General features: G+C 33.7%; 1 protein-coding gene across 4 annotated transcripts; it reads left to right on the forward strand.

Annotated features, from left to right (window-relative positions):
* Positions 1-6672: 6672 nt before the first annotated feature.
* LOC113710258 (DNA (cytosine-5)-methyltransferase DRM2) lies at positions 6673-16893 on the forward strand. 4 transcript variants are annotated; one of them, XM_027233160.2, is made up of 10 exons: positions 6673-6795; positions 7489-7555; positions 8254-8388; positions 8566-8665; positions 8747-8796; positions 10114-10233; positions 11800-11899; positions 14976-15067; positions 15205-15939; positions 16147-16893. In XM_027233160.2, the coding sequence occupies exons 2-10, from the start codon at positions 7553-7555 to the stop codon at positions 16585-16587; spliced, it is 1776 nt and encodes a 591-aa protein (XP_027088961.1). In that variant the 5' UTR covers positions 6673-6795; positions 7489-7552; the 3' UTR covers positions 16588-16893. The 4 variants fall into 4 exon arrangements, with proteins under 4 accessions (XP_027088961.1, XP_027088964.1, XP_071921693.1 ...); XM_027233163.2 differs by lacking the exon at positions 6673-6795 and adding an exon at positions 6799-6870 and having other exon boundaries at positions 16147-16735; XM_072065592.1 differs by lacking the exon at positions 6673-6795 and adding an exon at positions 6801-6941 and having other exon boundaries at positions 16147-16735.
* The last annotated feature ends 1534 nt before the right edge of the window (positions 16894-18427 follow it).

Here is an 18427-nt window from a genome sequence, read left to right on the forward strand (position 1 = left end):
ATCCTCTGCATTTATAGGTACAAATGCAAAGGATGATTGGCATTTTTAACGCCTGAGATTGGCCTATTCGAATCAACAACTAATATCAATTCATAGTTGAATGGGCTAATCTTGGCTATTAAAAGTTCTTGCAGTTTGCACCTGTAACGGTAGAAAATCCACATCCCTCAATTCATAATATGTGACAAGATCATGATCAGATATTTTTAAATAAGGCGAGGTCTAGCACTTTTAACCAATGTTTTTAAACTCGGACCGGTCAGTGAACCGGAGAGGTGGCCGGTTCGCGGTCCGACCAGTCCAACCGGCTGGTTCACTGTTTTTTTTTTTTTAAGTACTAAGCAGGTTTCATTCTACACTTGAACTTTACCAACATAACTTAATTTAAATTATGATAATAATAAATTTACTAAAAGTTATACATAAAACATGGATTGATAAATATAATTAAAATATCATAATTCACCACAAGTTTTCATAAATTCATTATAAACATAAATAGATACAATCCAAATGTTCACCAATTATCACAAATAAAAACACAAAAAATAAATAAATTAAATATTGAAATTCTTTTACAACCCTTAAAAAAATCCATGAAACAGTTCAAGTTAAGATAAACCATTTGAATAGCAAACTTTTATCAATGGCATGATAAGCAACCACACCACCTTCACAATTTCATCAACTTAAGCTGGAAAAGTTAAAATTTCATTATAAAAATATAAATCTAATTGCTCAAACTCAAAAAAACTAAAAATTTTTGAAAAAAAATATACAGTTAAACACATAAAAAATTAATTGCTACTAAACATTACTAATTAACATGTTATATTAAATTCAATGATCCTATACCATTAATTATTTTAAATTCAATTATCAATAGCTTTGATTATGTGCCAACTACCATATTTTTTATCAGTCCAATGTTATTATTTGTAATTCCTACCCAATTCCTACACGGATGTGCACTACTTTTGCAAAAATTTCATCCTTAATTAATCAAATAAAAATAAAACAAAAATGAGGGAAACATATGAAAATTGAGGGGAAAAGAAGAAAATGCAAAAAAATCAACTAAAGATAATAATATAGAAAAAAAACCTTGAAAAGAAAAAAAATTAAACTTACCAAGATGTTGGAAAACAACAAAAGTTGAAATTTTCAACTTGTTTACAATCTGCTAAAGATAATAACCTGATAATAATGGTGAAGACTTGAGAAAATCTTGTTGTGGATATTTGGGTTAAAAATGGTTAAGAAGAAAAAATTGAAAAAAAAAATAAGAGAAGAACTTGATGTTTTAATATATATTTTAGTCAAGTAGAATTTTCAACAAACTTAACTATAGTCTAGCGGTAAGATTGTCATATCCAAACTTGGAGGCCCAGGTTCGAATCATAGCTACATCATTCTTGATATTTTGTTGAAGAATTTAAAAACCGCCGGTTCACGGTTCACACGGTTCGTCCGGGTTTCAACGGTTCTCCATGAACTTTCGGCTTTAGCATTAGACCGAACCGGTGACATGGCCGGTTCGCGGTCCCACCGGTCGAACCGGCCGGTCCGGTCCAATTCTGAAAACATTGCTTTTAACGCCTGAAATTGGCCCATTCGAATCGATAGTTGAGATCAATTCAAAGTTGGATAGACTGATCTTAGCCATTAAAAGTTCTTGCAGTTACATCTGCAACTCTAAATAATCTGCATCCCTCAATTCATATTAGGTGACAGGATCATGATCAGGTGCCTTTAAATGGGGTGGGTTCCAACATGTAAAAACTTCCTGACAAGTTTGGGACAGCTGTTTACTACTATAGTGAATTCAACAACATAAAAGACTAATCACCACTCACTTTGTGAGCACTTACCATTAGTGAATTCTAATTTTACTTTTAAAGAGTAGTGATATTGAATTTTTTGAGTACTCATTTCTTGAATTCCAATACAAATCTCCTTGGGGTGCTTATATGCAATGCCAAAAAATTTCCTTCCAAGATTTAAGAATTTGCCCTAGGTCCAAACCTATAAATTTTCTTAGTGAATCGGTCCTGCCAATGTTCATTCTATTGAGCACTTTAATCATTTTTTCAAATGCCCATAATCTCTATCAAAATAATCAACCTACATGTCAATTTGTTGGGTCTTACACCCCATGTTATGTTTGTTATATAGTGCTCTTTTTTCTATTCATAGTGGTTGAATAATAAAGTAAAAAAGAATAAGAAACAAAAAATTAGCTGGGCATATTGCATATGCAACTATGCTTCATATACTGTTTTTGAGGGTGTTTTTGAAAAACTTTGCTGTAGCAGAGTTTTTAGAGTATATTTTGAAATATTTTTAGAAAATATTTTGAAATATTTTTTATTGGCACTTTATTATGAGATATTTGGTAAAATTTTAAAAAAATTTAAAATAATTTTTAAATTATCTTTTAGAGTACTTTGTTGTAACTTTTATTGTATTTGAAAAACACTCCAAAAACAGGAGATCCAAACAGAGATAATATAGAAATTGTCTTAATCTACCAAACTTTACACTATCAGGCGACCAAGGCAGATATATCCATGTTTTTGTTCTTAGCACTGCTCCTAAAGAAAACCATTTTTGCTCTGATATGCATGTTAAATTAATTGGTAACCCCTGTTATATTCCAATTAGTAAACGTATCAAATTTGCTTCTTGGATCAATGAATCCCTTCTTCATCTTAAATTTTAACAGTAAACCAAACTCATAAGTATCAAAATGTCCATTTGCCAAATACCCCACATTTAAGCCTCGTAGTATTGGATGCTGATGGATGATCGGACCATAATATGATCTAATTACATTCACCAAACGCCACAACCTTTTTCTCAATGGAGTATTATTTAATTCTTCAATCCAAACGCAGCCTGACATCAGCTTTTAACTGGTCAAACTTATCATTAATAGTGCCTGCCAGCAAAAAGTGACGGTAAAACCGCACCACCGACGGTATAGAATTCATCTTACTCTCCTTTTCACGCAATGTTGAGCGTCACATCGTCTTTTATTTATACTAATCATAATCAAAGAAACTAAAGAAAATCTCATTTCTTCTTCGGCTAAAATTTATCGATTTCTCAAGGAGACTAAGTAGCAGACAATGTATAAATCTCTTTTTGTATTAAGAAATCTTTAGTAATAAGCAAGTCTTAAATCACTGAAAATTTGTTACCTCTACTATCATTTTGGAAAAGGGTGACGTCATCTGAAAGCCCATATAAAGCTTATGGCGCGTGAAGGAAGATCTCGGGCTGCGTCTCCTTCGTTTCTCCCTCCTTTAAGCCCCTTCAAAAGTTCCCTCTCAAAATTCCAAGCAAACAGATTTGACTGCGGTTTTAATGTGTGGTGAATGTTAATGTATGCACGTTATCATTACAGCTTGATTGTTGAAGATTTACCATTTCTTGCTGTTTTAGGCCTTAAAAAAAAGTTGTTTTTCTTATTTAGTTTAATCTATTTCTATGGCTACTCTTGTTCTTGTTTTTAAGATCTAATAATTAATGAGGCCCCTCAACTCTATTCCTCTTGTCATTATCCAAGGAATTTGAAGTGTAAAATAAAAGAAGCTTTACATTTTATGCCGGCATAATGTGATGAAGATTAGGTTAATGTTGCTAGAGTTCAATGTGCTCCACAAGTTTTCGAAACACTCCTTATTGGGTGTAAATGAATAGGGCAAAATAGATACTAGGGTAAAAGGGGAATTGATATGCCTCCAATGAGTGCACGACAACAATTTGGGAGTGTTGTTTAGATTGTAAATAATTTGAGATATTTTTACTGTAACACTTTTTGTGATGTGATGTATGTGAGATAAAAAGGTAATTGAGAAGATAAAAAACTGTATTGAAAATTGTAATGGTGATGTCAGCAAATATATTTGGCCAAATAATCTACTGTCCAAACAAATTCTAATTATAGTAACAAGCTAGTATTAAATTCTGAATATAAATGTGCATGTAAAATGATAGTAAATAGGAAGAATTAGATGTCTTTGAATGTACTAGGGTAAATGCTAAACTCCAACGCAATATTTTACTTTAGTAACTCTCGAAAACTGAAAAAATTTGTAGTTTATATTATCATACTAATACATATTGCACTCATTAGTTACATCTATTTTTAGTTTAAATGTACTTTTTACACTATCTTTTATATTTTCTTTCTTTAGGATTATAGTAGTAGGATTATTACTTTACAAATAATTTTTGACTTTTTAATCCATCATTTATTAAGTACTACAAACACATTCATGCAAAATTCTTTTCCTTTATCTTTGATAAATGCAAAATTCATTAAGCAATTATTGAAAATCATCCAACACGATTTCATTTACACTGCTACCCTAATAGTATGTTAAACATGGACTAAAAATAGCAGATCAAATCTGTAATTTAATAGATACAATAGATCTAAATTTTTTTTGAACATATCTAAAATATAATAAATTTTCAAGTTGTCTTCTAACAAGATAAATCACTACAACTCCCTTATGTGCATATTGCAATAATTAGATTTGCTAATCAGTGGATTTAAGTTCCAATAATGATGCTAAAATCTGTCCACAGAGACCTAAGATCCAAAAACTTTTCAAATCTAACAATCAGATTTGAAATAAATTCAAATTTAATAATAAATGAAGAAAAAAAAGAAAATTTTCACTAGAAACCCCCAGGAGAAATGGAAAATTCTCATTAGTAATCCTTAAGAGAAACTAAGAATTGTCACTAAAAAAATTTAGTAGGATTAAAAAATAAAATAATCAATCTCCCTCCCAAAGAGGAAGACTTTTCTAAAAAGATGAGAAAATTTTGAAAAAAGTTGGTGAAAAGGAGAGGAGGAGAGCTTAATCTGAAAAAAAAAAAAAGCTCAACACTCTTAAAAAATACAATCCAAGTGGAGCCTAGTCTACTGTAGGAGTACTTTATAGTGCAGCAAGATAAGAACACAAAACAGTGAGATGTCTTGATATGTGGTAGGGACAAATGTCAAGTCTTGGGAAAAGTTTTCAGTGGGTTGTATCTAGTGGACACCACACACTCATATAATTGAATGAATTAATTTTCTATACACTTTTAGTTTACAAAATTTTTTTGACGAGTGTGTTCGATTACTAGACAGTATAGGCTCCTAAAGATTTAAGTGCAAATGGTTTTGTACGTTAATAATTTATAAAAGATTAATTTACAATTGAGAACAAATCTAAATTGTTAATAGCCGATATTACACGAACAAAGCAAATTTTAACATTTAATTTGATCAAATGTTACTCTTCTCAGTTTTGAGTTTCATTCTTTGTTTCACCACTGAACTACATAAATTCCATCATAATGATGACCTAATTGTTGATTCTGGTGCAGCTTAAAAACTTTTGCAAGTAAAGGTACCAAAAGAAAGAAAAGGAAGGACCCAATGCAGTCTAACACCTATTTTTCTGAGTTTCTAATGTGCACATTACACACTGGTATGCTTACCATCTTTTGCAAATAAAAAGGTAGTATGATGCTCATAATGCCTAAAAAAGCCATTGTTGCCATATTAATAGCATTACAACCACAACAAATAGTCATGTGGTGATGGCCTTTTGACTAGAAGCATGTCATCGATGTTGAGCTAGGATTTCTTTTTCCCCTTGAGAAGCCTATTTTAAAAACTTTTTTTTTGTATTTGAAAAAAGAGTAAAACAAACAGTTAGAGTTGGCCTAGTAGTTAAGAGATGGCTCTTACATTTCTTTTCGCTATCAGTTTTAGGGTTTAAATTTTGGATCTGACAGTTGGGGATAAAAAGGACGTGAAAAGTGGAGCGAGAGTGTTAAAAAAAAAAAGACGAAACACAAATCCAAGGCAAATATGGTAGAAAAATATAGTGCCAATAATGGCCATTGGAACCATGATGTAAAATTTATTGTTCGTGTAACAAATATATTCCACAGCCGTTGTTTAAGGAATCCTTCAGCAAAGCTATACACTTTGAGTTAATAGTTTCTAAAATTTTGATAAAAGGAACCCTTTTGCACACAGAATCGATCAATGCATTTTAAAGCGCTTTTACCATTTAGGGATATTTTATTTTTATTTTTTATATAACTAAAAAAATTGACATAAATTTCTCTTGTCTAATATTTAACTATTAAAAATTTAAAATAAATAATAAATTATTAACTCATCGAATATTAATTTAAATCTTCATCGAGTAAAAACTTTAGTGACATACAGCTAGCCTTTCATATTATGACATCACTCCACTATTGAACTGATGAATCCAAACAAAGCCTATGACAAAAGCATGCAATCGGTCAGGCCTTATCATGAATAGTGCCAGCCAGCAAAGAAAGGGGCAGCACTGCTACACACGCTCAGAGTATAGATTTCATCTTACTCTCGCTTGTGCAATGCTAAGTGCCACAACATCTTTATATATCAATTATTTATGTATAATATAAATAGCATTTTAAAAAAATTATATAAATCTAAAAAATTTTTAATTACTGATATACCAATTTCTGAGTTCCTAGAGGCATCAAATTACAACTATCAAGAGTAATATTAACAATAAATGTTAAGGAAAAAAAAATATTTTTTTAGAACCCATCGAAGGGTAGTGGCGCGTGAATGCAGAATTTTGAACATATGCGCGTGTGCATGTAAAAGAGTGCGTTTTCCGTTTCAGTAGCGCACAAAAATTTTTCAGCTTGGACTGTAATATTTCCTTTCAATCTTTTTGCATATTTGTTGCCGAATTTGATTCTCTCTGCTCCCTCTTTGTAAGTTTCTCTCCCTCCTAAACCTCTTGGCAATTTCCCTCGCTCAAAATTCACTGCCCACCGATTTCTTCATCGGTGATTCTATATTCTAGCTCTGCATGCTTCTCTGCAACCTAATTCAATCTCATTTTTTAATCCTGTTTACGGTTGGAAAACTGTTTTTTCTCATTCATTTTCAGTTCTTTTTAATGGGTTTTTCGGGGGTTTTTTGTTTCGTTATGAATGCAGATTAGTAGTACTCCCACATTGTTGAAGTATACAAAAGTATTCAAGTCAAGATCACGTTTTCTATCTGTTTCCTGAGCTAAATTTTGCTGGGTTGGATTTTGTTTTTGTCTGATAAATTACTACACCAGTTTTGTAGTGAATTTGGGATGATTGGTAATTAACTGATAATTTTAATTGTCTTGTAATTTTGTTAAATCAAAAAGATTCTTGTTTGTTTGATAAGGAAAGAACTAATTAAAAGAAGGGCTCGTATACTCATGTAAAAGAAGGCCAGCACTTTTTCTGTAAAAATTCTGACCAGCATGCAGCGATTCGGATAGGAAATAGCGATTTTGTTTAAGCTTGAGCTTTTCAGATTAGATGGTAATTTATGAATATCCCTGTGAAGAAGAAGGGGGGAAACACGCTTTGACTTGTATTGGGAATTTATTGTTGACCCTTCTGTTCTTTCGTTTTTATTGTCAGTGAACAGGTTGGGAATTTGCTATTGAGGAGATATTGACTTGGGATTCTTGAAAATTCTCGAGAAATGGTAAAATGTTGCTCAATTGTTTAGAAATTCTTGTTTAGTAATCTTCTTGCTGAAGTATATTCTCATTGCTTTGGTGGCTTCTTGCTGAAGTGCATGCTGCTTTAATAATCACAATTGGGTGCTTCTGTAAATCAGCTTTTACCATTTCTAGGATTAAATAAATAAAACAAGCTAAAAGACAAAGCTGAAAGCAGGTGAACACAACTCAAGATTAATTCCTAAGCCCAATTTGGGATTTGTAATGGTTTGTACTAAGTAGTTTTGCTACTGGATTTCTCAGTGAAGTGCTTAATGTGGGTGTTCGGGATATTACTTGCACTAGGTACTTATTTTTACTTACTAGTCTTTGGTTTTAATTCTTAATAACTGATTCTATGCATAGTCGTATTCTTAATGTTGCAGTAAAATAGTCAAACTTTATGTTTAATTTCTTAAACTGAATAGTTATCTCAAACCTACAAAATATTAGTTTGTGCAAAAAGTTCTGCTGATTAAAGTGCTCTAGTCCTAGAATTATCGGAAGATGATCATCAGACACTGTCAAAATGCTTAGTTTCATAAAAAAAGCTTCTTAAAAGGAGTGCTGCAACTCCAGCTGAATTTAAGCTGTCGAGACAAGCCCATGGAGACTTAGAAGCAGCAATTAGAAAAACTTTTTTACTTCAATTTCTATGCTGTGTATTGTTCTTTCTTTTCAGGAGAGTAATGCGTCTGGGGATGACTTTGGTGACATTGATTGGAATACTGAAGATGAACTAGAAATTTCAGAAATACCAATTTCTACTTCGAACTTGCCCACTCCTGGTGGTGTGACAATTGTTTGCAATGGCGAGGTATATGCTTTAAACTTTTCCATTGATAGTAGAGTTAATAAACACTTCTTTTGTTGTTTTCGGGTACAAAGTGATAAATAATTGTGTGAATTGTATTAACGGCTGTGGCACAACATAATTATTTATCGTATTATTTTATGCCCAACCTTAATATTCTTACCTCCTATTTGTCCATAGGAAAGCTCATCTGCTCATTCTTCCAATTCCAAGTTGATTCAGCATTTCGTAGGGATGGGATTTCCAGATAAATTGGTGGTCAAAGCAATTGAAGAAATTGGTATCTACATTTCTATTCCATGTAGAGAATCATGTTCATCTTTCAAAGTTTTGCTAGTGACATTGTTTATTAAATGTACAGGAGAAGGCAGTTCCGAAGGGAAAATACTAGATACGGTTCTTACATACTTGGTGAGTGATGTCAGCACCATTGAGACTTACTACTCATTGCTTCATCATGTTTATCGTAGGTTACAGTCTTTGGGTGGGTGCGTGCTGTGTCAGCACATCTCTGTGCCTGCTTATTTTTCTTGTCTTCCACATCAATATTGATTGTTACACATGATTAGGAGGAGCAAATTCTGGGAGAAGTATTTGTTTAATGTAAACTTTACCATGTCAGACGCATCTGCAGCTTTATAAGAATCATGGTTTGGCTATTCAGCATGCAAGGCATCAATTTTGCAAACTGATTGGCTCCCCTGCTAATATCTGTTTGTGGTATAGAAGTATTACAAATTGCTTGATTGCATCTGACATAGTCTACTTTGAAGTGATTTAATGTTGCACTTGGCTAGATTGAACAGTGTTTTTTAAAAATAATCTGTTTGCTACAAAGACCTGTGTGTTTCTCATACTGCTTGCTTAAATTTCTCATCTAAGTACCCAGATATTCAATCCATGAAAAATAATTTTCATTCATTACTTTACATACTTGTGTCCGTATACTGTAGATTTTCTGTCGTTTTCTTTATTTCTTTCTGGTGACTGATGCATGTCATGATTTAAAAAATATTACTTTTATAGTTTTGGTATTTCTATGTCTCTCTGCTTTGAGTTTTTACATGATTATTCTTTTACCAATTTTCTTGTGATGCTTGGTTCTGTGCCTTTCTCCCTCTAATGGTAATGCTAGAGCTACTTCTGGTGCATACACTCTTATTCCTTTTCATTGGAATGAGAAGTTTAAGACCATTAAGGCATTCTTTCTTTCATATGTAGGATCTTTTATTACAGAGGTATGTTGTTTGGTGCTCTTTGTCCAACAATGATGAAAGGCAACTAGTTTGAAATTTATAAAACCATGAATATGCAACTTGTACTCTACATTATTAAAGTTTTCAAGTATGAGTGTTAAATGAGTTAGGCTACTTCTGGTTCTGATTGCATTGAAATTAAAATGATCAAGCTGACTTTTTAAGGCTGCAGTGTGTTTGATTAACAAATGAAATAATTGCACTAGGCTTTTGATTTTCCAGTGTAGACACAGAAAATTCAAAGAGTCAGAGAAAAATGCTTATAATATTCTATGAAGGCTTCTTGTGCTTTTAGCAGTCAAGTATGGTAGTCATTAGAATGAGAAGAATAGTAAAACATCCCACATGTGTTATTCACAGATGAAAACTTTCCTGAAGAATGGGATTCTCTATTGGCTGATTCAATGGCAATAATTTGCTGCACGCAGATTTGTAGTCCTTCAGAGATTCATGGTTTGACTTTTTCTTGCAGGAACTTCAGAATTCCAGTGAAGAGCATGGCTGTATTGACTCTGATCAGAGCACTTCTGGTTATGATGAGAGCCTTCTTCATGATTCAGATATTGATAGCTGGTCTGATGATGATGATGAGGTTTGTGATACTTGTCCTGTTCTTTCTTAGTTCTCTTTTTTGTCCATTTATATAGTGCCCTTGTGTAATACTAGATTTTGAACCAATTGTGTGTGGGGTGACAATTTCCTTCAATCTGTTGGGTGCCATTGTCAACAACTTATGTGTTTTAGTTTTATAATGGACAAAAGAGTCTTGGTTCATATGATTAACATGGTATATCCAAAAGAATTTACTTCTATCTCATCTAAGCCATTCCAGTGAGCAGTGTTCATGATATATGTGTTTGGATATCGAGTAAGAATATTCAAAGTTCACCACAGTTACGCTTGATAGCCAACAATTTTTTCCCTGTTTCTCAATCTGTAGGGACTCCATCATCTGTAAAACTGGTCCAATTGCTTGTGACTTGGATTGCACTTGTAAATGTATTGCTGGCCCTTCCTTGCATGAATTTTAGCTCAGATGCATAGGTAGCCCTCTAGTCTAAGTATATAGGATAAGTACTTGGAAGCTTTTTAAAACGGCAGAATGATTCTCTAGTTACAGCCATTTCCTCCTCAAAATCGATTTCTGCACTGCTCTTTTTATGCTATTTCTTGCTTGGAAGAAAGCTAATAAATCAGTAAAAAATGAGAAAGCTACTTGGGAAAAAATTTCAAAGCTTTCGACTAAATTTTACAGTATATTGGACAGCACCACCAAAGCTACTAAGAAAGCTTCAAGAATGTAACTTTTAGGCCATGCTCTGGGTATCTTATGTATATAATTAAGAGAATTATCAAGAGAAAATTTTGCATCAATATATGGTTGGTGAACCATTCAATTGATTGGAAAATATATGATTACAGTATTATGCCTAAAATTGATTCAAATAAATGTAAGACATGACTTTGAGTTATACACATCAAAGTTATAGAACCAAGCCTCAGATCATAGGATTTCAAATTTTAAGTTGACAAAAATATAATCTCATTGTGTCATCTCTCAATAGAAGGATTTCCTGATTCGAATGTTATCTTTATTTCCCCCGTTTGATGTCTGTTATTAGTACACCAGAGGTGATTATATAGTATGCTTATCATATCATTATGAAATTAAAATTATCCTTTTATGTTTTCAAACTAATTCTTGGGTGAGTTATTGTTTCTTTTATAATGATTCCAGCAAATTAGAGTATGAATAAAATTTTATTCTATATTTTTATATTCTCATATTTGGTTAACCAGCATCGGAATACATAACGAGCACCAAATGCAAGACCTTTTCTTTTGAGATTTCTGAACCACAATCCTCTGAAATGAAATTCACAATATAATAGACATTATAGTGCTCCAGAGAAGACAGTAGTTCAGGGTATACCTGAATGTAGTGTGATGTTTAAGATTGTTGTTCCTCTTTTCAAACGGTTTTGCTGGACATTTTTCCAGATTCTTCAAAGGCTTCCGGTTCATAAACCTACACATCATTGTCAGCCTTTCTAAAATTCTAGAAGTTATTCATCTTTATTTATAGCATTTTGTGTGAAAATTTTCCAAGGCTTTCAAGAGTATGATTACTATGTCTAATAAAAGAAAATCCTTGCAGGAAAATTCTGATGATTTGTCCGAGTCGGAGAAAAAATTGCAAACCTTACAAAAAATGGGATACTCTGTTGATGAGGCGACAGAAGCTATGCATAGATGTGGTGCATATACTAATACTTCTTTACTTTGTTTACTGTTTTGCTCATAATCATGTTGTGTTTATTTAGTTATGCTGATATTAGTAACTACGTGAGTAACAAGAAAAGATATATTTGCTGAGAATCTTTAAAGGTGCAACTCTGTATCTTGTTTACTGTAGGTTGTTAATTTTTGGAACTCTTGTTGGATGTGTAAAATAACCTTCTCTTTTTGTTCCTTTGCCTTGATGTTTTTCCTGCATTGCATTTGGAAGTGGGATTAGTCTGAGTTATCTCCCAATTCTGGTACAATGTTGGGTACTTTAGTTAAGAATGATTTTTCATGTTAATTTGTTATATTTCAGACTTGTGTTTTGACTTCCTTTTTCACTCTTTGTGGTCCTTTATGTTCTTCTTTTTGATAACCTGGCGGTCAAGCTTCGTATGAATAGTCAGTCTCTGATGCTACACCGTTAATCATCCTCTATAATAGTTTCTTTTTATTGATATAACTCATTGGCACAGTGGCTGAGATGTTAAGACATAATTAAAGACAGGACCTAACAACTTGTTCTTAGCAACATTATCTTTGACCCCATCAGGCTTCTAGCTTGTGCATGTCATAGATTTCATTTGCTGGTAAAATCTAGGCTGTCTATCTTAGCACCTTTATACTACTACTGCTTTCACTGCTCATATCAATTCTCTGTTCACACATTTCTAGCTGTAGCTGAATGAACCCTTATTCTGTTTATGGTTAATCACTGACAGTGCCTGATGTGCATTTTATATCCCTGCTCTGGTTGAAAAGTCTTGAGGATCTTTCAGATCAGTTTCTAATTTGACAATTTTCTTTTGGGTTTTAATGGTTGAACTTTCCTAGTTTGTGAGTTATCTACTTATGTTTTGGTAGGAGCTAAACTTCTTCCTATTGGGTTGCTATCTAAGAGAAGAGATTTTTCGTACTAGTTTTAGAAATCCTTTCACTTTTACGGCCCTTTTTCTCTTGAAATAAAAGCTTCTCAGAAAAATATGTTATGCTGTTGCCACTTCGTAGAAACTTGAACTTTTAATCTTCAACATTGGCTTTATTCTAATATTATGTGGACTTTGGAGTATTTCAGTGTCTAAAGAATATATATCAAAGATGTTTAGAAATAATAATAGTTACTTGTTTCATTTGCAGTTACAAATTTGTTTACCATTTGTATGGCTAAGATTTAGAGTATTTTGTAATGCTAATTTCTTTTCTGTTTTAGCATTTCAAATGACTTACCACCCATTTGGTTCAGATTAGAGAATGACAATGACAATCACTCTGAAATATCCCTTCAATAGCAATGAATTTATCAAGATTCCTTTTTGTAAAAACTTGTGTTTGGTATCTGTGATGGAATGAGAATCAATTCTCATTTTTAATTTTTTTTAACCCCTTTTGCTTTTTTTTTTTTCCTCTTTTTCTTTTCCTTCCACTTCATCTCCTCTGTTTCTTTTTCATCCACTTCAAGCACTGCCACCCTCACTGATGGCCAAGCAAATAACCAATCTTCAACCCCCAAAGGCCAAATTGCATATTAGAAAACTAGAACACCAATTTTTCTTTCTTGGGTTTCCAAAACAAATCTCCAAATATGGATCTTACTCTTAACAAATCAATTTTTTCACAACCAAAAATCCCAAACTCAACTATAAGCCATGATTAAAATTTTCAATTTTGATTGAAATAAACTCAAATTATCAAAATTGAAATACCCAAGAACAATTGTAAACCATCTGCCACTATGAATCAAGACCAAGAGAGAGAATAAAAGATGAAGCAATCATGGAGAAAAGAGAGGGATGAAATAGAATGGGAGGGGAGGAGATGGCAGAAAGATAGAGGTGAGGGAGAGAGTTTCTACAGATTAAAAGGATAGGTGGCGGGTAGGATGAGGCGGCAGCTGTGGAAGGTGGGAGGCGGCCATTGAAGGGAAACCTTGGGAGATGAGAAGAGGCATCAGTGGTGGGAGGTGGGAGGAGGTAGTATTTCCATGATTTTTCTAATTGGAATTTGCTTTTATTTTTTAGCTTCTTGTACAATGTCGGTAATGGGGATGATAGTGCCCAAATTACTAGGTAATGGGTTTTGGGAATTGGAAGACCCAAAATTGGGTAATGGAGAATCCTATTGCGGTGTACCAAGCACAATGAAAGGGAATTATTGCCCGTCTATTCCCATTGAGGGGTAGGAAACCTCCCAACCAAATGGGTGGTTAATCTTTGATTAGAGTGAAAAAGGATTTTCTAATTGGCTTAACTAATAAAAATTAATGACCTTCAGTTTACAGATTACAGCACATTGCACATGGCATGAATGTATGCAAACTCACTTTTAATTGAAATTGACCTCTAGAATAATTGATTTTGCGTTTAGCTTTTAAAACATGAGGGTGACCAGCCTGTGCATGGATGTGAAAGTTTGCTTAGTCATCTTGAGGTGCAAATACTAAATCTAAATGTTAAATTGGAGTAACATAGAATATTCAGATGTGAGTTTTTGTTGTGTTTTTGGAAGGCAGGTGTTATCATGTTCTTTCAACTTCTGATCGGTTCATAAGAGACTATTTTGTTGCCAGAACAAAACTGGTTTTAACATTGGCCACTGCATGACATTTAGTGAAAGATCATATCACCAAACGATGCAAATACAGTCCTGCATCTTAATCAGGGCCATATCTTTCTGAAATGATTTTATGTTAAATGAGACTATCCCTGAAAAGAAGTTACCGGTAGTTTCCTGTTATTCAGATAACTGATTTTTCTGAACTTTGTATCATGTATTGGTTTAACAAGTGATACTTCTTTCAGAAAGGACACTTTTGGATCGAACATTTGCTTTCATGGCTTTATTTATTCTTGAGGCTTTAAGTGGATTAATTTGGGTAGATTGGATATTGAGTTCTTTGCTAAAAGGTGATAACTTTCTGCTGGTGCCAATTGCTTCCTATGGGTGACAGATCTTATGTCATGATTAAGAAATCGCTTATTCACTTGTATCCTTGCTGCCGTATTTTATTTTATTGTAGACCTCTTTGTGAATTTCTACTTGACAATGCTATAGGTCCAGATGCCTCAATTGCTGTATTAACCGATTTCATTTGTGCGGCTCAAATAGCAAGGGCAGAAGCTCCAGACCTGCCTGCTGAGATTAAGGTTCTTCTTCCATCTCCAAGTGCTACTGTTCCAGTTATACTAATCTAATTTACACTGATGTTTTTGCCCTTTTGCTTTCAGCACTCCCAAAAACTAATCTAATTCAAACTGATGCTTTTTCCATTTCACTTTCAAAGCCAAAGGCAAATTATACCTGCAGTCAAAATGGAAAATTGAAGAGGAGGCTGTATGCTGAGCTGGATAACAGGAAAAAGCAAAGGGGCATGGTAGGAGAAGATAGTGAGATGATTCGCCTGCCAAAACCCATGGTAGGTTTTGGTCTACCTACAGATGATCAATCAAGTATTGTAAGAGAAAGAACTCTTCCAGAGCAAGCACTAGGCCCACCATACTTTTATTACGAGAATGTTGCACTCACTCCTAAGGGTGTATGGGATGAAATATCAAAGTGCTTGTATTATGTGGAGCCAGAATTTGTTGATTCGAAGTATTTTTGTGCTGCTGCAAGAAAAAGAGGATATGTCCATAACCTACCAATTCAAAACAGATTCTCTCTTCGTCCACTTTTGCCCCTCAACATAGAAGAAACATTTCCCCTGACCAAGAGATGGTGGCCATCATGGGATTCACGAACATATTTAAACTGCTTGCAAACAGCAATTGGGAGTGCAAAGTTGCAGGATAGGATTCGCAAGGCTGTTGAAGCATATGATGGGGAGCCACCTGAGCATGTCAAGAAGTATGTAATTGATCAATGCAAGAAGTGGAATTTGCTGTGGGTAGGAAGAAACAAGGTTGCCCCCTTGGAACCTGATGAATTTGAGTTGCTGCTGGGTTTCCCCAGGAATCATACTAGAGGAGGTGGGATTAGTAGGACTGACAGATATAAATCACTTGGCAACTCATTTCAGGTGAGCATTACTTCCACCTGTCTTAAAAAACTCTGTTTCCTATGAATTGCTATGCCCAAACTGGAAAGTTTACTCCTGGCAATACTAGATCCTGAATTACTGGTAGATAATATTTCGCTAGTTTGCTTGCATAAATAGCTTGATATTTTAGAGTTGATTTAGCGACTACAATGGTGATAATGAGAAGCTGTTTGCTATTTATGGCAGGTTAATACTGTGGCATACCATCTGTCTGTCCTGAAACCTTTGTTCCCTGACGGCATCAACATCTTATCGCTTTTCTCTGGGATTGGTGGTGCAGAAGTTGCTCTCCACCGACTTGGGATCCCATTGAACAACGTAGTTTCTGTTGAAAAATCTGAAATCAATAGGAATATAGTCCGCAGTTGGTGGGAGCAGACAAATCAGAAGGGGAATCTGATTGACTTTGATGATGTGCAGACCTTAGATGCATACAAGATAGAGAGTTTAGCAGGTAAAATTGGAGGTTTCGATCTTGTAATTGGTGGTAGTCCTTGTAATAATCTGGCAGGTAGCAATAGAGTGAGCAGGGATGGACTGGAGGGTAAAGAGTCCGTACTCTTTTATGAATATGTCCGGATATTGGACACAGTCAAGAACATAATGAGTGGGCGACGGTTTAATTGATGGTTGCCCGGGCAGATATCTTGATACCTGATTTCATTCATTGGAAAGTCTGTAGGCCATAAATTTTCATTCATTGGAAAGTCGTAGGCCGTAAATTGCTTCTCTTTAGTGAATGAAACATCACAACATTCAGTAACTTTAGCTTTAACTTGCTCTCAAGTGTAAATTCATATTGATTTATTTGCCCTGTAAAAGCCCGAGATATCCAACCACAAGTGTACAAGCTTCTCCCAGTTGTACTTTGGAAACAGGATTCTGGACTTCCAGTCTTAAATTTGTATCAAGTAGAAATTTTGAACTTGCAAATGTTAGATATGATCCAGTTCTCACATACTGAAAATGATTGTCTGGACTCTGGAATTAGCTCTGTTAGGGGTGGTTTCCTGATGGCTTTGTTTTGACATGCGGACATGATTGTGGAACGCATATTATCATCTGAATCTGTCCCATTTGCAAATGGAAAATAATCGTTACACTTTCAGTAGCCTATCAGCCAGAAGTGTGAAAAGATTAGTGGATGCTCTCTCTCTCTCTCTATTCCTAATCACTTTTCAATTGACAGATTAATACTTGTGATGAAAGAAAATCGAATGGTAGCCAAGGCGTTCTTACCTTCTTCTTGACATTATGCAAAATGTTGCATGTTGAAGTTCAAAGCCAAATGATATATGAAAGGATAGGAATTGAATTTGGAGACACCGAAACCTTGAAGATATATATATATATATATATATATATCATAAACCTCCCTTGAGGTTTCTCTTAATGTCACTTAGCATTCCTAAAGTTTTCAAAATATCACTTACCTTCCTTACTTTTATTATTTGTGCAACAAAATTTCAAAAAACCCTAAACTACCCTTTTGCTCACTAAATAAAAAATACTCCTAAAACATTTTGTTTACTCCAAGAAAACCATCACTTAAAAAATAATCTCTAGTAGAACTACTATGTTACAATACTATAGCCCATAAAAGTATAAATTTGAAAAACAAAAAAGATATTTGCAGAGAAATACATTAGTATCAATTTAACTCTATATGCTCAAAATCAATTTCTTATCAACCTTATATATTATTTCCAACTTCTTCTCAACCCGTGTCCAAGCCTTTAAATCGTATTAAGCATTATGAAAACAACTCAAAATAAATAAAGAAATCATACCCCACTCTATTACAATCACAAAAGGTAAAAAGATAAACAAAATTCAGTTTCCTATAATTTACAAATAAAAAATCACGTAGTCATTCAAAAAAAATTAGCAAGAGATAACATTGAAAAAGAAGAAAGAGAAAAAAGTGACTTTTGTTTCTTTCTTTCTTAACTTTTTGAGCTCCATTTATTTAATATGCGAATTATATATCAAGTGAGGGTTAATATAATCTTTTCACAATTACTAGGGGCAGTAAATGATATTTTTAAAATCTCATGAGTGCCAAGTGATATTAGGAGAAAACTCAAGGGAGGTTTCTAATATTATCCCTAAAAAGTAAATTTCATTAACAGATTATTGAAAATCGTCTTGACCATATAAATTTAGTTGCTCTTTTTGGTAAAAGATTTTGTTCAAACTTTGACAGATTGGTAACATGATGGTAGGAAATGGTAAGTGACACCTTTCCATTTCGTGCCATCAATTATGAGGAACTGTGAGAACAGAAAGTTCATCGACATTCAAGAACTTCATAGAATGAATGAACACAACGTCTCCAAATTTAAAATTTCCGAGACCGTTAAGTTGCTGTGGAATCCCTTCTCAAAATACTCGTTGCAAAGAAAGTTATAGTCAGAATTCTTTCTTCGTATAACTCAGCATCTTTCGAAAAACTTCAACTAATTTG

This window comes from Coffea arabica, chromosome 9e (assembly GCF_036785885.1).
Source record: "Coffea arabica cultivar ET-39 chromosome 9e, Coffea Arabica ET-39 HiFi, whole genome shotgun sequence".
In the NCBI taxonomy this organism is placed as follows: domain Eukaryota; kingdom Viridiplantae; phylum Streptophyta; class Magnoliopsida; order Gentianales; family Rubiaceae; genus Coffea; species Coffea arabica.